The sequence below is a fragment of the Myodes glareolus genome, chromosome 19 (genome assembly GCF_982192425.1).
Source record: "Myodes glareolus chromosome 19, mMyoGla1.1, whole genome shotgun sequence".
NCBI lineage: Eukaryota > Metazoa > Chordata > Mammalia > Rodentia > Cricetidae > Myodes > Myodes glareolus.
In genome coordinates this window covers 42,342,818-42,363,351 of record NC_142044.1, presented here as the reverse complement: position 1 = coordinate 42,363,351, position 20,534 = coordinate 42,342,818, and the positions used below count along the sequence as shown (strand labels likewise).

Below are 20,534 nucleotides of genomic sequence, written 5' to 3'. Positions count from 1 at the left end.
AGATAGAAGGGGAACAGACCGCCCCTCCGTGATCTCTGACGTCCACTTAAAGGGAGATGGGCCTCTGGGGGATTACATTGATTGTGTTAGTAGATTTGGCAAGATGCATCTCAATTGCGGGGAAGACCATTTATTTCCAGGGTGCCCTAGACTGTTTGAGAAGTCAAGCCGAGCACCAGAAATGCAGGCCGCATTCGCTGTTCTCGTTAGACAGCAGATGCAACGCTCCCACTGCCTTGACCACCCCCACACGGAGCTGTGACCTAAACTCAGCCCTTTCTGCCTTAAGTTACCTTGTTCCAGCCACAGGAAAAGCAAGGCAAAGAGATTTACTCAGAAGGCCATGCAGCAGGTAGTCATGCAGGGAACAGGAGGAAGATCTTAAGGGACTGGAGGGGGGTAGACGGGGGAGGGGGGAGAGACGGGGGGTGGGGAGACAGAGAGGAACATGAGATGCCAATGCAAAGGTCTTTGTGGAGAGCTTCCTGCTCCTTGGGGCGGGGGCGGGGGGGTGGTACGAGACACAACTCCAGAATTGCAGCATGCTTCCTAGAGACTGTGGGCTACTGGGCGCTTATGACCTACACAGGTCTCTCCATGACAGGAGGCACCACAGGTACTCCCTTCCAGACTACCCAGGCTGGAGACTCCATGGCACCTGCTGCAGAAATATTTCAGAGTGGGAGAGTAAAGAGTGTCAATCCTCATCCCCCAATGACTTCAGTTTTCTGGGGTGCAATTACTGCACTAAACATTCTCATGGAGCCAAAGAGCTCTCTGAAATAGCAGTCCCATAGGGACCATGCACTGGCCACATCCACAACCCAGTGACCACAGTAACAGGTACCTGGTCCACTCTGGACCACCTTAGCTCTGTTTTTCATGGTGACTCTGGGCAACTTCCCTTCTTCTGCCTTCATCTTTCATGAGGAAACTGAGGCACAGGCGCCACACCCTCCAGGGCAAAGGCCAGGCATTAACCACCCTGACACGCTATTTCCAGACACAATCTTTTTAATGTTTGCCAGTCCTTGTGAGTTAAAGTGACAGTTCACGGTCTTTTGAAATCCTGTGTCAGTCAAGATAAGACATGGGCACTGGGCACGAGTGGCCCACCCTGATGGGAAAAGGTGTTCCATCGCTCCAATCTTGTCTGCTTGCTGGGATTTAAAATCAGACTGAGCTCAATTCTAAAATGAGTTCATGGGGTGAGAAGACCCGCCCTACAGGTAGGCAGCACCATTCTGTGGGCCCAGGTCCCAAACTGAATAAAAAGTAATCTGAGCATAGGAAATCTCCCATTCCTTGCCCCCTGACTGCATATGCAAGGCAACCAAATTTCTTATGCTCCTCCCGCCAAATGCAGTGCTCCCACCCCACGACAAGCTGTTGAACCAAAATCCTTTCTCTCTCTTGTGTCTCATCAGGCATCGGTGAGAAGTGTATCACATAAAATTGATTCCAAGGAGTGGATGGCAGTTGGAACTCCCCTGTGATTAAAGAGCTGAGTGGGCAGTTAAGAGTTCTCACTGCACCAGGTGGTGCACACCTTTAGTCCCAGCACCTGCGAGGCAGAGGCAGGCAGATCTCTGAGTTTGAGGCCAGCGTAGTCTACAGAGTGAGTTCCAGGACAGTCAGGGCTACACGGAGAAATCATGTCTCAAAAAAACCAAATCGAAACAAAACAGCACTTATTGCTCTTGCAGAGGACCTGAGTTTCGTTTCCAGAACCTACTTGGTGGTTCTCAAATAATCATGAGAGATGCCTGCAGTGCACAAACATCCCTGCAGGAAAAACACTGATAACCTTTAAAAACAAAAAAAAAAAGTTCCCTATAGCCATAGTCTCCAACATTTGAACACTTGGCCCCCAGTTAATGGCACTGTCAGGGGAGGTTTAGGACGTGTGGCCTTACTGAAAGGACAGGTTTTGAGAAAAAGCCTCACCTACATTCAGTTTTCTCTCTTGCTGCTCTGACTGCTCCTTGCTACCATGCCTCCACTCTAACACCATGGAGCCTTCTCCCTCTGGAACCATAGACCGTCTTTCGTTATGTTTTATTACCACCAACAGAAAGGGAATTAGCACAGCACTGCTGTGATAAGCGCGGTGGCCCCCAGGCTTGTGGACCTGCTTTGTGGGAGGAATGTGGAAGAGTTGGGGAAATCAGGCTAGAAATGGCCTTGAATACCATAAGCAGGGCTCTGGGGGAGCTGGGAAAGGCATGTCAAAAGGCAGGCGGGCAGTGGAGGCCTGGCTCAGGAGGTTCCAGAGGCATCAGATCCCTGGGAGATTGTGAGCCACCCAGTGTGGCTGCTGGGAACTGAGTTTGGGTCCTCTGTGAGAGCAGCACATGCCCTCAACTGCTGAGTTGTGTCTCCAGCCCCTGGTGTTGAGTTTAAAGCTAGCGGGCTCCACAGCCATGTCTTCAAAGGATCACCCCGTGGCAAAGCCCTCGAGGCTTTGGTGCCCAGCTACTTTGCCCTCCTTGTGACCATCTACCTCACACATACCCATCAGGCCGTCACCTCCTTTGGCGTCTCGCTCATGCCTACTGCCTTGACTAACAGACGGCGGTAGCATTCCTGTCCAGGAAGCCACAGTAGTTTACAAATGGAATGCTCTAGAGAACTTAAAATCAAGCTTCGCCACCACAAGGAAATTTCACTCTCTGCGCTCTCTGAAGGAGAATCTGATTCATTAGGACCCAGCCCACTGGCAGGAGACACCAGGCCATCTTGACAACATACAGAACTGACCAAGTATTAAAGTCTCCCTCACTTGGGACGGAGATCCCTCAGACCAGAGCTTGCTCCCTCTCTCTCTCTAATCTGGACCTTGGTAGCGTCTACCTGGAATAGCTCTACAGAGCTCAGAGTCACTTCTCTCCATAGTTTACTAAATGACACACCACGGTCTCCGTCTTAGACGGGGCTGCAGGGGTACTAGACTCACTTAGCAGAGGCAATGTTGGCAGAAGAACACACAGTTGCGACATGTCAAAGTATCTAATTGTTAAAGGGGCTAATGTCATTGAAAACCTGGCTCTGGTGCTCTGCACTGGGCACGAGCAAAGGGGCCCTGAGGGCAAAACTCCACCCATCATAGGTTCTGTCTTGTGAAAATGAAAATTTGTTTAAAAAAACCTGCAATGAGAACAAACGGAGAGCTTCCTGTTCCTCGGCAGCTCGACAGCAAGAGAAATGGTCCCCAAAATCCTTACACAGGAGGTGATTTAGATGGTGCTGGTCCAAGCAAACTGATCGGCACTGGAACATGGCAGCAGAGTTCACGTGATACCTGTTTTGCAGGCATGAAAGATGCAAGATTGAGAGGGTCATGGAGTCTTGCCCTCCAGTTCCAGAGAGCCACTCAGACAATGTGTGGTAGGATGTCAGAGTCCCCACACAGAAACCCTGAGAGGCCACTGCATGAAGCTGTGAAGGTGAAGTTCAAGTGGTAATGGAGACTGCAGGATGCTGGGAAACCCCAGGCCATGACACATCCACTGGGGGAAACTGTGGCCATCCAGTGGTGCTAGCCCAAGAGAGAAGCCATGTTTGCTTAATCATCAAGCCCTTTGCAACCCAGACGGTTCCGTTGTGAGTCCTAGATGCTGGACATGGAGATAGCTGCAAGATCTGAAGCTTTCCCTGCTGGGGTTCAGTCTTGCTTTTATCTAATTATTCTTTGCTGTGCCCTAGTTATCATTTCTGGAATGGGAATGGGTATCCTGACCCATAGTATATTAGATCTATGTAACTTGTATTTTAAAAATCTCAATTAAAAGACTGCCTTGATCTTGGTTGAGGCCTGGGCTTTGCTATTTTAAGCAATGTTGAACTGTTAAAGACCAGGGAACGGTTTTCCTGAATGCATCTTGTATTAGGCAATGGCCGTGAGTCTTAGAGAGTCAGGGGATGGAAGGTCGTACCTTAAATGTGGCCTGTTTGGGTGTCGGGTTGACAAGGGGTGAATTTGTCAGCTTGATGGGATTTAGAATTACAGTAGAGAAAATGTTAGACTTTGTTTTGGCAAAGTTAACTGAGGTGTGAAGAGCAAGGGTCCCTAAACATGGGCTGCACAAGTTCACGGGCTGAGTTCTGGACGGTAAGCATTCGGGGCTCTCTGCATCCTGACTGTGGAGAGAGACGTCCCCCCTTGCCCCCCTCACCCCGCCACACTTTCCCCACCGTGGGGGACTCTAGTCTCATTGAGCTCGGAACCCTTCTTTTGTTAAGCTGCCTCCAGACAGATATTGAGTCACATCTATGAGAAAAGTCACTCATACAGATACACTCCTCTCTCCTCAAACTCTCAGCAATCCTCCTGCCTCAGCCTCTAGAGTACTGGGATCACAGGCCTGAGCCACTATGCTTGGCCAGAAATGTACTCTCAAGGAAAAGCTGGAGGGTGGCATTCAGAGCTGTCTTCATTGTGTCAGCCAAGACTTGTTGCTTTGTTAGAAGCCAGCTCTGTTCCTGTCTCCTCCATTCAGTGTAGGGCTGAGAATCCAACCAGCTATGCCCCTGTCTCCTCCATCCAGTGTAGCGCTGAGAATCCAACTATTGCACCTTACCTCCTAGTCATGGGAGGGAAGAAGCAATAAAGAAAGTAATACAGAATACCAACCAACCATTAAGGAAGGTTTCTGGAAGCTTCCCGTTGATCAGAGAACTTGGGCACAACCATCTAGATTGGAGGCTGGAAAATGCTTTTATTCTAGGTGACCAATTGACCAGCAAAAATCAGACTTTTTTTTTCCTACGTGGAAAAGAAAGTAGATTTTGGAGGGACACATGTGGCGACCTCTGCCCCAATGCAGGAGCATGTTTGCATGGGTTTGTTGGTCATTTTTATCCTCATCTAAGAATTCTCTCCACACTCGTCTTCCCTTCTTCTCTCGCACAGTGTCCTCTGCGTTTCAAACAGTCTCAAGGAGAACCTCTACCTGCCTCAGCGATCTGTGAGAAGTGAGAACAGTCCTTGGCTCGATGTGCCTGTGTCAGGTAACTGAGCACACAGAGCAGCTCAGTTCAGGACCTGTGTGTGCTTTGTGGGGTCTGAGTCAGGGGCTACCCTGTCCTGGCACGTGTCAGCACCCTTAGGGAAAACGGACCTGCTGGATTATACCCTCATCCTCCCCGGTCAGCATGCTGGCTCTATCCTGTCTGTCACCCACCTTCTTCCGGACAGAGTGCCACACATGGCCACTCATTTCTCAATTCAGCTGTCCCACACGCAACTTCAAAGACTAGTGAGATCTTCATGAGTATCCTCTAAGCCCGCCACAATGGCTCCCATTTTCTTCATGAGTCCTTTGTGTGCCAGGGTTTCCCAGTCTTTTTCTCAGTTGCTCTCCAGGGAGTCAGCTTCCCTCCTGGAAGTCACTTCGAGTCCACCTAGCCTCCCTAGGTGGAGTGGGGACATCTCAGAGGAGTGCAGTCCTCTCAACCCCCACCCCAAATCCTGTGCTTCTATCGAGGTGACCTGTGACTGTATCCTATCTAGCAACAGTGCTGTTGCTCTGGGACCCCACACTAAGCCCAGTTTTCCACTAGTGGGAATGACATGCAGATGGTGTGGTGATGGGGCATGGCTGTAAGTCACATGAGATACACTAAGTGAGCTCCAAGAGTTGTTAGGGCCACCCATGCTTTTTTTTTTCTTTTCCCTTAGTCAAGGTAGCAAGTCAGATGCCTCCCAGAGATCACTACAGCAAAGGCTAGGAGCTCCTACATTTCAAGGACATACAAGGGCATCCAGGAGAAGCCCTGGCTCCTCTCCCCTCAGTACCCCTTTCATACTTTGATGGGACAAGGGTCATGCAGCCATTCCTAAACCAATCATGGTAGGTGGAGCCACCATGTGGGGCTTGGCCCAATTCAAATGCCACAAACACCATAGCAGTGTGTTGCTGGGATGTGCAGGGAGAAACAGAGGTTCGGGGAACCCCACTGGGAGAAGAGCAGGTACCCAGAGGCTACAAAGACAAACCGATGAAGACGATAGCCAAGCCATGTCCAGTATTGCTCATTGGCCATGGGGACTGACTTAGTGATCATGACTTCTGGGATGACACAGAAGACAGTTGGGGGCTGCCACAGCCACCAAGGGGCTTGTACCCTGGGGCCAGGGGTTCCTAGAGTGGTCAACTGGACCCTATAGGAGTTGCTTTTCTGGGAGAAACTCCTGGGAGGTGCTGCAGCATAAAATTTGGGGAACAAAAGCAGAGACAAGGGTGACCCCAAGCAGCCCCCGGAACTTCTGATAAGGTAGCAAGCACTAGAAGGCTGAAGGCCACTCTGGTCTCATGTCCTGAGAGCTGTCAGCCTATAGGTGGTGTTTAGAGCCCAGGGACTTAAGGAACAGAAAGCCAGAGAGTGGCTGCTGAGTGTCCTGTGCTTTTCTCTACCTACTGCAGGTATCAAATACCAGCTGTCAGAGCTGGCACAGATGCAGTGAAAGTAGACAGTGGAACTACCAGGCACAGCCCTATGAGCTGGGGGGAATCCATTGGGTTCAGAGCTCAGAGAGGAGTCCTTCTAGGGATGTCCTTCTGGGACACCTCCCTGATCAGGCAGCAGAGTCCCCTCCCCATCCCCCCGTATTGGCTCTTTTGTACTCTTTTTTGATAAGTTGCCATAACCCTCGTGTGGGCAGTGCCCTCAGCCAGCTTTCTGGAACTGCCTGGTAAGCCACGCCCAGGGACAAGCACCTTGGCTCTCAGGCCTTCAGCTCCACACTACAACTTGGCCAGAGGACATCGCTGGCTCCATTTCACAGATGTGCAAATGGAGGCTCTGGAACTCAGATGGGCAATCCAAAATCCCACACTCCCCTTTGCAGATCATCCTGGTGGGTCAATCAAACCATTGGTTCATAACCTAGTGAATGGCTCCATCTGTTTATGTGTGTGGGTACAGGAGGGACAGTGGGGCCTGAGGAGGTCTAGTGTGGTAGAATTCAGGAAACCCAGCACTCGGCTTGGACCACGGCTAAGTCCAGGGTCCCTGGGGAAGAATCAAAGGGTGCAGTGTCCTCAAGCCACCGCTGAGAGCCTGAAGACTACCAGCACAGCCCCTTGCTTCAGGAGCCCCATTGCAAAACAAACCCTCAACGCAATCAGCATCGAACCTGAGTGTAGAAGCTTTCATCCTCCAGTTGTAGCCCCAGAAAAGTCCTTAGACCACAGAGGCTGAGAGAGCAGAGTGACCGCTGAGGTGGCGGAATGAGGTGGAGGGCTGGATGTGGGGAAAGGAGAGGAGAATAAGAGAGGCCTAGGCCAAAGGATGCCGTGAATCAGGCTTAAACCCAGATTTCCTACAGCGGAGCAGCCAACAACACCCAGCCCTATGACTCCAGGAGACTGGACTGCACTTCCTCTGTGGCTTTCTCGGCCGAATCTGGACCCCACGAGGTCCTGCCATCTGCTGGTGCTCGGGACCCCGAGTGAAGTGTGTCGGAGGGTAAAACAAAGAGCTCAGAGGTGGCCACAGCAGTGCGATTCCCGGGGACAAAGGTCCTGCCCGTGTCCTTTAGGCTTCACCATTTAAGAGGTCAGCTAGGAAGGATGCCTGGAGAGTGCTCAGAACAAGCCTCAAGTCTAGAAAGTCAGAAGGTGGCCAGGCCCTTTATTCCACCGGGGACAACAGAGGGAAGGTGTTCCACAGGCCAAGGGACTGACTACCTGGGCTTCCCACTGCCTCGCTCCTCCCCTATCCCAGATTATTGGCTGGTCCCATCCAGCTCTGGATCCTAGCACTACCTGCTCTGCTGGGAACCCACTATCCTCCACCTCTACCTGGGGCTTGGCCTTCAAAAGCCATCTGCTCCTGACCAGACACCTAAATGCAAAAGAGGGCTTCCAGTCTATGGCCACGTCCTCTTCCCGCGTGTGGACCACCCATGTCACCACGCTAGTGTCTCCTCATCAAGTAGAGACCCAAGGTGGCTGCATATCATGGCAGTAAATATTGAGAAGTCAGAAATCAAGCTAACAACCTGTTATAGCGCCCCTCCCCGCCCACAACCCTTTCTTGATAAATACACCTCAGCACGGCCTGACAGGTTTCTAGCTCAAATTGGCAGACTCCCTGATGCAGTGGCCAGGGAGAGGTAAGCCCCACCCCTTAGCCTGAAGCATACCCCTTTCCTGCTCTCCCAACACATCCCAAAACTCAGGGGACAAGTGTTTGCACACACATACCCAGATCTATTAAGTTCTGTCTGCAGCTCTCTGTACATCTGGACCATTGCACATGCAGAGGACACCCACACAGGTGGACACAGGCCATCCTCGGGAGGACAGACCCTGGATGTGGGCCTGAGGCCAACTGAGAGATCATCCTGGGGTCCTGGCTCTTTTAAGAATGGGCCAAGTGTGGAAGCTCTGAGAACACGCGTGTTGGTGCTGTGGTGAGGAGCTGGGGTGGGATTGGGCCCATGCAATCCCTTCTTGTGTACACAGCCTGGGTGAGGGCCATGCTTGACCCAGGAGACCCAGTATCGCCTCCTTTTTCCATCTCAGGATCATGGCGCCATGTCTGGACGCATTGAAAACAGCGAAGAAGCCACCTACCTCTTGTGGTGCTTTCTAGAACCCAAGGTGGCTCTCCCAAACCCTAGAGTTTTTTTCTCGTTCTTATCTTTGGATGAAGAATGTGTTCTTTGAACTTAATCTTAGACAAATTTTAATCAGCTTAAATCAAGGTCCAGAATCCAAGGCCCAGGGCTGTCACAGGCTAACACTCCTCCACTTGTTGCTGGCCTCCAGATTGGTGTGCTCTGTAAGGCCATCCCCACTGAAGGGATGTCAGAAAGAAATTGTATAGAAGAACAAGAAAAGCCTTAGGGTCAGATGAGCTGGGCTAGCTCAAGGAAGCAACCTCTGGCCTCATGTTGTCTCCCCTCCCCCTCTCAAGGCACAGCAGAGCTGAACAGCAGGCCTTGCCCCTATCCTGCAAGGGTCCCTGGGACCACAGAGGTTCACAAAACTTGGCCAGACCTGTCACACTCCTCCTAGGGCCAGGGTTGGGGTGTCTTGTCTGTAGATCAGGTGGCCTTTGTAAGACCTGCACTATTAGGCTCTACCCTAGGTCTCTAAGCCACCCGGCTTCCAGATCCTGGCCATCCAGGCAGTGTCAGGCATGGGCTGAGTTTGAGCCTCAAGTTAGACCAGTCATTGATTGGCCGCACCCACTAGCTCTGAGCCACCATCGTTCCAGCGCATCTTGCAGGTCAAACAGGAAAATGTGGTCTACAGAATTAACCAAGCAGGGCTCATAGGGGCTCTCAGAGGCTGAAGAGGCAATCACGAAGCCTGCATGGCCCTCTACATTCATGCTGTGGGTTTCCAGCTTGTGGTTTTTGTTGAATTCCAACAGTGGGAGTGGGGATATCTCTGACTCTCTTGCCTGCTCCTTTCCCTCCTACTAGGTCACCTTGTTCAATCTTGACATGAGTTTGTACCTAGGCTTACTGCATCTTGTTAAGCCGTGTTCAGTTGATAATCCCTGGGTGGTCTGCTTCTTTCTGAAGAGAAACGGAGGAACAGTGGATTTGGGGGAGAGGAAAGTGAGGGGTGACTAGAAGGAAGGGAGGGAAGGGAGGTTGTGGTCAGAATGTATTGTATGAGACAAGAGTAGTGGCAGCAATGATCCTGGAGACAGCAGCCAGGGGCCTCAGGGTGGACCAAAGGGACAGTAGTATCTACTGCAGCCCAGCCATGTGCAAGTGTGACCTCTGTCCGAGTGTCTGCCTCCCAGGCAAACCGTCTGCCTCCTGGTCTCTTCTGAGTTTACTCATGCCAAATCAACTAGGAAAGTTTGCTGTCTGCAAAAGAACAGGGGGTTGGGGGGGGAGTCCCACAGTTGTGTGTGTCCAGGTAAGTCGGAGGGCAGGCTATAAACCCTATGTACAAATGCAGGTAAAAGGAGGAGGGGGTGCCTTCCCAACAGAAGGGCCTGTGCGTGAGAGGAGCTTGCTGGAGCAGGTCAAAGAGTACACTGAAGGTCAGGACACAGAGGACGCTGACAAGCTACAGTATCCTGAGTCACTCTGTGTTGCTCTGTTAAAACTCATCCTCACGTGAGCCTGGCAGGGTCCCCAAGGACCAAAGACAGGCCACCAGAGTCTGTTTTCTAGGAGCCCAAGACAGGGGACGTGGCTAGAGCTGAGTACAGTGTGGACGGGTCAGCTGCTGAGGAGACCAGCCCTGGTGTCCTACCCAGGTTGTCGCTTGGACCTCAGGAAGGAGGCCCAGGCCTCGCCTGGAGACCATAGGAACAAGCCTGAATCCCTTAGGCATTGTGTAGGGGTTAGCAAGGCCTGTTTAAAAAGAAAGGGGGGTCTCTTCTGAAATGCAAAACCCAAGGACACTTGAGTGGGAATGAGCCAGGAGTTGGAGGGGTAGAGGGCAACCCACCAACAAAGACAAAGGCAGGAATGGGAGGGAGTCCAGACCCTTCCTCATTCTGACCCAGGCTCACCTTCCTGTGGTCAAAGGGCTGGTGAAGCACCAGGTGCTACCTGTAAGAGCAGAAGAGCAGGCTGGGAGCTGAAGGCAAGGAAGGGGCAAAGTTCGTAATTATTAACAACCAGTATAGACGAGGTCCAAGAGAGAGCCAGACCCCACAATGGGGAAAAATTTGAAGAAAATGTGAACTGGCAGGTCACCCACAAAGTCCTTGTGGAGTAAAATGCTAGACCCTTTCCTGAAGGAGAGAGCCTTTGGGGTTCTGCTCAAGGATGGACCAGAGAGAAAGGTGAACTGGATACAGGTGACCCCAAAAAGACAAAAGGTAGAGCCTCTCACCAGCCGAGAGAGGGATTTGATGCGATAAAATTTACTGTGAAGATCGTCCATAAAGAGACAATGCTCCAGTCACATAAACCCCAAATAAAACCACCAGAACAGGCACACACGTGGTGCACAGACATATATGCAGGCAAATAACTGTACACAAAATGACACAGAACAGCAACAAACCACGCTTAAGGCCTAAAGCCTCCCTCCCTCCTCTCCCATGAGAATGGCTTGAGACTCACACAGCAACATCAGGAAGCAAGAGTCTCGGCTTCTCTTGTGAACTAACATAGGAAGGGTTCCCTTGACCCTTGTGACCTATGGCTTCACTATATCAACCTGCTATCCTATACACTATCCCTCAGAAACCACCAGAGGACCTCATTTACTAAGAGAACAAAGGTCCTTAGAAACCCCTTGAACAATGTAACTCCAGAACGCACCCAAACTGTATTCATGATTACTATTAAGATTTTAAGTGAGACTCTCGTTGGAAGCCTAGAATGTATGTACTATTCTTTTCTGGACTCTCTTTCTTCCTCAATGTCCATGCTTAAATGTATACTAAAACCTTTCTCTTCCTCCTCTTCTTCTTTTTTTTTTTTAGACAAGATCTTGTCTATCCCAGGCTGGCCTTGAACTTCCCATATAGCCAAGGCCTCCACCTACAAAGTGCTGGGATTACAGGCCTGTGCTGTCACGCCTGCTGCTAGGGATGGAACCCGGGGCTTCCTGTGTGCTAGGCAAGCACTCTACCAACTGAGCCACATCCACAGGCCCCACAACCTTAGAAGACTCCGGCTCTGCTTTGTGTGGACACATACTGAAGTTCTCTTCTGCAGACAATGAGTCTGGGCTGCCCTGAGGGCTGTCTCTGAGAGACGTCTCTGGCTTTAGGCAGCAACTCTGGACTGTCTTTCAATGGCCACTAACAGCACTCCCATGCGACAGCCCTCACAGGGACTAGCTTAGTCCTGGGAGCCCACTTTAAAAAGGTCTTCAGTAATCCAGCCCAAATGGAGGTGGGGCACACTTCAGACAGGAGGAGTCTGAAGCAGTTGGAGGAATAGAAGGAGTCTGAGGGAAGGAAAGAACCTCTGGGAGGCAGGGTCTGAGTGTTGGCGGGTACTCTGGCCCCAAAGGGTAAGCCTGAGGCTCCACCTAGCATGGTAACCCACATTCTGTCCGACTACAGACAGGAACCCGTAGGAAGTCTTGATTCTTCAAGGCAGGGATGGTTTGCAGCTATTAGGAAAAAGTGGCTGACGGTAAAGAACATGGAAGAGGAGTGATCAGCGAGTGGCCAGGGTCCAGGGATGGGTGCCCAGGCCAGGTATAGAGGCAGCCTAGGAATCCCACCTTGGCAAGAGCGAGGAACGTGGCCTGGAACAAACTGGACACCATGATCACTGTCTAGGATGGTTTTCCTTCTGCTGCCCATGTGCCTCCCCAGGGATGTGCACGAGGGAGGCCAGAACCACAGACAAGGCACCAGGTCATGAGTACTGAGTGACTTCCAGGTTCTTGTGACAGAATGGGGTGTTGGGAATGCACGGCCATCCCACGTTCCCTGCTAGGCACTCGATGATGGCACTACCCACTCAGTTCTGTTAGCCAAGAAGAGAGGACATGAGACGCTGGGGATGCAGTCAGTGCAAACCTTGGCCCCGTTGTTTTAAATAAGAAATTTATTGCAAATATAGAAATTGATTCTCTCCATACAGGAATCTCCAAGGTGAGGAAAATGATTTCGTGCCATTCGGTTTAAAAGAGGAAAATTGGGGGGGGAGCAAATGGAAGGAGGAAAAATAAATGAAGTTACCCCCTAAAAGAAGACAAGGAGAGGTTCCGACGCCCCCAGGAGGAGGCAAGTTCCGTACACAGCGAAGGGTCACAGGTTCAGAGTCCAGGGCCCAGAGCCCAGCTCCGCAGAGCTCAAACCAGGTGCCAGGCCGCCATGCCTCCGGGGGCTGGCAGCTCCTGAGGAGGGCGGGGGTGGGAAGCAGGGAGGAGAGGTGGCCATCAACGCCTGGACCTCTACTGCAACCCTGTGCTTGCCTGGCTGAAGAGGGAAGAAGAGGAGGAGGACACTCCTGTGGGAACCTCTGTTCTCCCTGCCGCTCATCGGGGGGCAGCTGGCATCTGGGGGAGGGCACTGGGGAACTAGCGGGAGATATTGGTTCTTAGAGGTGGATGTAAAATTCATGGAAGGTGTCAGTGTGTGACATGAACAAGGACACTGGGAGAAGACACCCTCTCCTGGGGCTGAGGGGATCCCAGAGAGCAAGCCTTGTCAAGAGGGACAAGCATCAAGGGGGTAAGGTCACCCTACAGGTAGCTAGACACCCTATAACTTCCCATATTTTTTCCCACCCACCCACACCCTGAAGAGGCCCCCAACCATGTCAGGACCTGCTTGGGCAGAGTGATATAGAGTAGCCAGAAGAGGCTTGGGGACAGCCAGCAGGTCCAACACCTCTCCCTCCTAGTTCATTTTCAAAGCAATGGATCTTCTTGTCTGTTTCTGTCATCTCCTTGGAGGGATAGGAGACCGCCTGCCCCGCCTTCCCCCATCCCTCCATTCATTCTCTGCAGGGGCCTAGCACTGCTGGGGAGCCTGTATCTCCCCCCACCCCCGCAGTTTCAGCCTCTCATGAAGTGGGAGGTTGGGAGGGCCGTTGCTTCCATCCCTGTCTGTTCATTCTCCTCTGGGCCTGTCTAGGGGGTTCCCTTTGCCTGTGCTTTTTTGCCCACTTTAACTCCTTAAAATTTCTGGATTTTCAGCACAGGTGACTTCTGATCATGAACTTGGAGGCCCACGGGCCAGCCCAGACCACCACCATTACTAACTGCCTCCTCTGCGCAGCCCAAGTCCTCCTAAGGTAATCAGGGTTTTCCTCCCACCCTGCATAGGCTGCCCCAAAGCTTCCTGCTCTGTGCTCAAGAGGAAATAGAGTCATAGGGCCAAGGAAGTGTCAAGCTGATACAGGCTCCCCTGAATCCAGCGAATACTACGCTTTTTATTTCTGAAAGCCACATGTTCTAACAAAGGCAACTTCACAGGTTCTTCTCTGCCAGGACAGGAAAGCCCAGTTGTAACTTCCAACCCTCAGGTCTCCCAGATGACTCCATGAACCCCCTGTGTTCCCGCTCCCTGTGCCCCTAGAACTACAAAGTCACGGGCTTCACTTGGACCCAGGGAGGAAGTATGCATTTGTCTTTTGTGACTATCTCATTTCTGCCCAGGGACATGCCAGAGGGAAACTTCAAGGGCCTACCCTGGAGAGGACTGGCCAGGGCAGCTGGAGGGCCAGACCAGTGGAAGTGCCTGTGACCTGGACCCCACTGTTGAAATAGACCTTCTCTTTAAAGTCCTTCCTGAGTGGCATCTGAGGTTTTCTAAGTTGTCTTCAATCAGGAATGATGGCCGAATAGTGGAAACAGAGCCCAATCCATGGTGGGGACCCTCCCTTTGCATGAAAAGGCCCACTCCCCTCTTGCAGGGCCCCAGGCGTCTCCAGGAAGCCCCAAACTCTTGACCTCCTATATTCAGTATAGTTGACAGTTCTCCCCATCCTGTGCAGCCAGATAAGGTGCCTCTTTATAGAGGGCCCCAGCTTCATCTCCAAATGGGAACAGGTGGACAAGGGTCCTCTCGTAGCCCCTTTCACATGGCCTTGGGGACACTCTTCCGAGACTGCCTTCCCTGGTGGAGAGGGAGGAAAAGGACCAGCAGGGACGGAATTGGACTGAGACGGGAAGGGGTGGTGACGGAGGAAGGCAGGCAGCACTTGTGGGCCCAATGCCCAGAAAGATGGGAGAAGGATATGGGAGGGGGGAAGGCAGGGCTAAGTTGGTGGCACCTGTTTTGGGTCTTCTGCAGAGCTGGCCCTCCCTGGATTTCAAGAGCTGCTCGGATCACATGGAGGGCGGTAGGGGTGGGGAGGGGAGTCTGGACAAACTGGCACATACACGACAGATGTTTGCTCAGAAAAATACAGTAAAATCGTCATGCAAAGATAACAGGGGTCTGCTAGCTCACACCCCTGGCCTCTCGGCCTGCCTGCTCTTCTTGGGTGGTGGGTGTAGGGTGGGGTGAGGACAGGTTTGTGGCTGGGGGAGCGCTGCTCTTCACATCCAGGCTGGCCAATCTCCTCCTCTCCCCAGGAGAACAGTCTTTTTTTTTTTTTTCTTTTCTTTTTTTTTTTTTTTTTTTGCAAATGTCACCCCTGAGTGAGCCCTGGGCTCGGCCCACCCCAAAGTCGATGTGATAGAGGCGTTCAGTCAAGTCTCCCACCCCAGTCCTTTCCTGTACCCCACCCCCAAGGATAGCCCTAGCTTTCCTGGTCAGAGCCCTCCCTGGTCAAGTGAGATGCCACCCCTATTCCCCCACACACACTCCACAGTCACACTCTCCCATCTCAAGAAACCCAAAAGAGTGACAGGAGTGAGGGTCTCTGGAAGGGTTGGAGTAGAGCCAATGAGGTTCCTCCCTATCTCAATGACAAGCCAAAAGGCACATGGGCAGGGGGCAGAACTGCCTAGTGCGACTATCCCCATGCTCCATAGGCCCACTGCCTACTCAAAGGCAAAGACAATGCCATAGGCCAGCCTCAGGTCTCCAGAAAAACCTCCATGGTTTATCTCTAGAAGCTGCTGACTCTTGAGAGAGCTGCCACCTGGCCAGGCCTCCTTTACCACCCTCTGCTGCCACCCACACGGAGAGAACTTCAGAGCCCAACGGTTGGTCAGTTAGTCCCTCTGGGCACCAACTGCCAGGCACTGGGTTGCCGTGGCAACAGACTAGCTAGGGAAGGGGAGGGGCCAAGAACCTGGCCTGCTCCCTGACCAGGGCAATAGGGGGCACCTCACTGTTTGTGCTTTGATTGGTGTTGGGAGTGGGTCAGAAGAAGGACTGTGGTCATTGCCATGGAAACATGGGAGCCCCTCTAGCCAGGGGGTGAGACAGGGTGGGGTGGAGGCAGATGCCTTCCTAGGCAGGCCAAGATGCTGCACACAGCAGGGGCCAAGCAAGTGTGGGTACAGGGTGCAGGGAGGAATCCCCACATTCCAGATTGCCTCCACACTGGCCCCAGGCCTTGCCATTCACTGTTGCCTCTCTGTAGTGGGTAGGGGTCCGGGAGACCCAGAGAAACTAGGGGCTGTGGCATGGGAGCCTGCACCTGAGATACCAGTGGGGAGCAGGTCGGCCCACCACCCCAACCCCAGGCAGCTCCCTGGGGCTACTTGGAAGACACGTGAAGGGAGTTGGTGGCACCCTTTGCCTCGGCTTCTCTCTGGTCAGCAGGACATTCCTCACCCCTGACCATCTAGGGCTAGGGACCACAGCCTTTCACTTTGTGAAGGGCTTTCACTTTTCACTTTTCACTTCTTCTAGAGAAGAAAAGCACCTGCCTACCTCAGTCCCTAGAGCCCTGAGACCACAGATTTGGAAGGGGTAGTTGGTGGAGGGGGTGGGGCCCAGAGGAGCAGCTGGAGGCGGGGCCAGCACTGGGCCAGGAAGCTGGGAGAGAGCTGTAACCTGGTGGGTGAGACCCCTAGGGCTTTTCCTCTCTGGGCCATCCATAAAGTGGGAGGAGAGGATGCCCAACATCCACATGCTGCCAGATCTCCAAGGGAAATGTCCCCCAGCTTGGAGGATACCCTCCCTGAACAAGAGGGCTAGCTATGGTTTGCTTCTACCCCAATCTCTTTTTCCATCAAACCCACCTGAGTCCCAGACCCCACACCCTCTCTGGTCTCTTTCCCCAGCCCCGTGAGTCCCTTGGGCAGCACAGTAGAGACAACTGGTTTCGGTAGCAGGTTGTAAACTTTAAGGAAAATGTTTGTTTTCCTGCCCGTTATTGTTGGGTGTTGCTTCACAGTCAGGTGGTGGTCAAGTGTATGTGTGTGTGTGTGTGTGCGTGCGGGTGTGCGTGTACGTCCACTCCTAGGCCCGGACCCCTTGGTCCGGACCCTTTGGCCTGTCCCCCGCCTCCCGGCCACCCTGGCGGGGCCCATCTCCCAAGTGCCCCTGCCCTCCCCCTCACCTCACCGGTGGGGGAGGAGAGGGTCACAGCTTCTGCTGGGCTGAGACCCCCTTCCAGTAATCAAGGATGTCATGCAGGTCCTCATCCTTGGCGAACTGGACCTTCTTGCGCAGGGCATGGCCAGCAGCCATGTACACCTCCTCACGGTGGTGCTTCTTGTAGGGCCGGAAGCGCTCCCAGATCTTATGTGTGCTCTCAGACGAGTACTCAGGGCTGGAGGAATACCCTGAGTAGTAATGTCTGGGGGAGAGCTGAGAATAGGTGGAGTCACGCTTGGAACGGGTCAGTGGCTTGAGGAAGGACACGCGCTGGCTCAGGCTGTCATTGCCCTCCTCGTAGTAGAGCGCAGGAAAGCTGTGCCGGTGCTCGCTGCAGTGGTAGGCCGGCTTTACCTCCAGGTGGTGAATGCCACCACCCCCACCACTGCTACCACTGCTGCTCGTGGGCACCAGTGGAAGCCGGTCCAGCGGGCTGTTGAGTGGGCTGCCTTTCTCTATGTACTTGGAGTCGGCCTTAGTCAGCCCGGGGGTACTTGGATGGTCTGGCACGTCCAGGCTGAAGACCTTGGCACTCTTGATGGAGCCACTGGATGACACACTGCAGGTCTTGCGGGACACTGCGGCGTCAGCACTCAGCTGGCGCTGCAGTGGGTGGTGGGAACTCTCCTTGTAAGGGGGTGACAGGAAGCTGGGCCGCTCTAGAGCCCCAGGGGTGGTAGCGGAGGGGGCAGCAGTAGCTGCAGGGAGGGACTGGCACTCGAAGGCCAGATCAGAGTCCCCACCACCACTGCCACCCCCTAGGAAAGAGGCTGAGTCGAGCTTGAGGGCATCGATACAATTGTTAATGATCTGGTTGACCTTGTCCACTTCCTTGGCAATGGTGGAGATCTCAGTCGCTGAGCCCTGGCCATTTTCAATGTCTGGGAGCTCTTCCTCAGGCCTGGCCAGGCTTTCCCCTGCAGCACCCGTGCGCACCTCAATATAGTTGCCTTTGGTAGCTACCTTGGGCGTTTCTAGCCCGGCCTCCAGCCCTTTGGAAGTGGGCAGCTTCTCCCCGATTATGGAGGGAATAGAGGACATGCGGGCCACAGGCAGCACGGGTGGCTCGCCCAGCTTCTGGGCAGCATGCACAATGGAGCCAGCATCCACATCGGCCCCATAGCGCATCTCCAAGATAGTCTTCTTGACATTGACAGACTTCTGCTTCTCCTCCTGCATGCGTCGCTTGCGCAGGCAGTAGTAGACGGCCCCCAGCACGATGACCATGCCGAACAGGCAGCCCAGGATAGTCATGATGTAATGCGTGGTGGTGGAGGTGCTGGGGGCCAGGTCCCCAGGCACGGGGTCCCGCGTGGTGAAGGTCAGACAGGTGTGGTTGAAGCGGCGGCTGTTACGCAGCGAGGTGACACAGAAGGTGTACTCAGTGTGCGCCCGCAGCTTGTCCAGCGTCACGATCTCTTTCTTGTTCTTGAGCGTCATGACATCAGAGAAGTAGCTGTTGTTGTACTGGACCAGCACGTACATCTTGCTGTAAGGATGCGGGATGATGACCACCAGGGTGGCCGAGGTGAAGGTGACTTGGTGCAGTTTGATGGCAGGTCCGGCAGACGCATCTGTGGTAGACGAGGCCGGCGGCTCCACCGAGAGAATCTCATCAGGATTGAAGCCTGAATTCTCATCGGGCTCCCTCTGGGCATCCGTGGAGTAGGGTGTGGGGTGACTCACAGGCCGGGCAAGCATCGAGCCATTGCGGCACTTGGCCTGCAGGACAGTTATGGCATTGAGGCTATGGTAAGGTCGGGGCACAAGCAATGGGTAACCCGCAAACTCCCTCGGTGACTCACACTGCAGGCGGTCATAGTTCTTGGTGACATTGTTGAAGACCACAAGCCAGGCAAGGAAGCCGAAGAGGTCACACTCACAGTTGAAGGGGTTGCCGGCCAGCTCACACACCATCAGGCTGGCAAGGCTGGCAAAGGTGGCGCCATCAAGACGGCTGAGGCGGTTGGAGGACAGATCAATGCTAATGAGGCTGGGGCACTCCGAGAAGGCGGTGGGCGTCACCACCTCGATGAGGTTGTGCTGGACAAAGAGGAACTGCAGGCGGCTCATGCCACGCAGCATGCCCTCAGTCAGGTTGCTGAGCCGGTTATAGCCCAGCTGAAGGACCTGAAGGCTCGTCTGGCCCAAGAAGGCACCGTCCTCAATGTAGGAGATCTCATTCTTGGTGAGGTTGAGGTCCGTGAGGTTCCCGAAGCGATTGAGAGAGGAATAGAGCACAGCCTTGAGCTTGTTCTCGTTGAGCCGCAGGTCATGCACAGTGCTGTTGATGTGCTGGGGGATGGTCTCATATGGCGGCTGGTTCTGGCTGCAGATGGCCAGCCACACGTAGCCCTTGTCCCCCTCAATGAGCCAGCAGTCAGCATGCACAGCACCCGGCTGGCACACGCACAGCAGTGCAGCCGCGCACAGCCCCAGGCGCAGCATGGCCCACGCTTCAGCCCCTTATAGACCCAGCTGGGGTGAAGGGCCAGAGAACAGAGGGACCTAGCAGCTAGAGGACGGGACCGGTAGCACAGTCCTCCCTGGAGCCGCCACCATCTTGGGGGTGACCTCCTGCACAGGAGCCCTGGGCAGGATGGGCACAGCTGGCACCTGCTGTTGTGAAGGGCTACAAGCAGGCACCAGGCGATACTGTGGCTCTAGGTCACTGTTGGAAGTGCAGGTGCCCAGGCTTTGACTTCTTCTTGTTCTTCCTCCTCCTTCCCGTGGGGTTCAGGGGATCAGAACTTCAGGCAGTTCCCACAGGAGCCAGGAGTGCGACACTGGGGGCCGGTGAGCGAGGTGGAGACAGGGAGGAAGAAGCCCATCTGTCACCTAATTCCTGAAAGGTGGCACCAAGAGAGAATGGCAGGTCAGTGTGGGGGCCCAACCTCTCTTGTTCTGATCAGTGTGAGCCTCCGTCCCTTTTTTATCCTCCTTCAGGACCAGGGACTCTGCACCAGCAAGGGTCCCAGGTCCCCTGCTACCTCAAAGCAAGGGAGGGCTGGGGTAGTCAAGGCAGGGAAGAGAGAATCAAGGAAGAGTTACAGTAGGGGTGGGGATAGTCTGAGCAGCAAGACAGAGAAGGAAAACTGGGAGGAACGGGTGGGCCCGAGTGCCCTGACACCCTCCAGGGCACACCCGGCACACGGTGTCCACAGGCAACTGCTGGCCTGCACAACACCTACAAAATCAAAGCTCACATGGGAGGCACACACACACACATACACCCCTAACATCTGTGTGCATTGACAGACACGTTCACACATCTTAGTGGGCACTCCCAAATCCAGATGAGAATTAAGAAGCCCAGCAAAAATGCCTCATTCTCCATGCCCAAAGATAAATAATTCATTGTTGTGTAACTGCTCTTGTTCCAAAAATAATTCCCTTGTCTCAGCTTCCGTGGGGGAGGGGAGCAGAATGTGCTGGGTGGGCCTCCCGTGTTGTGGGGTGCAAGGGCCAGGATCTCTGCAGCAGGAGAGCTGGTCCTGTTAGCATAACTAAGCTAAAGGAGAAGGGCTAAGAGTTAGACACATTCCCTAGTAGGGTACTCCCAAGGACAGCATGCTGCCCAAAGTGGGGGTCAGGACTTGGGACCAACACAATTGGATCCCTCCATCCCCTTCCAGAAT

At 53.5% G+C, this 20,534-nt stretch overlaps 1 protein-coding gene across 7 annotated transcripts in view; it reads right to left on the bottom strand.

Moving 5' to 3' along the window:
- Positions 1-12,478: 12,478 nt before the first annotated feature.
- The window catches only part of Elfn2 (extracellular leucine rich repeat and fibronectin type III domain containing 2), a 50,475-nt gene continuing 42,419 nt past the window's right edge, over positions 12,479-20,534 (bottom strand). For all 7 annotated transcript variants that reach the window (XM_048454826.3, XM_048454828.3, XM_085678362.2 and 4 more), the window contains one exon: positions 12,479-19,741. In XM_048454826.3, coding sequence (XP_048310783.3) covers positions 16,882-19,344 — 2,463 coding nt within the window. In that variant the 5' untranslated portion in view covers positions 19,345-19,741 and the 3' untranslated portion in view covers positions 12,479-16,881. The remainder of the gene's footprint in view (positions 19,742-20,534) is intronic.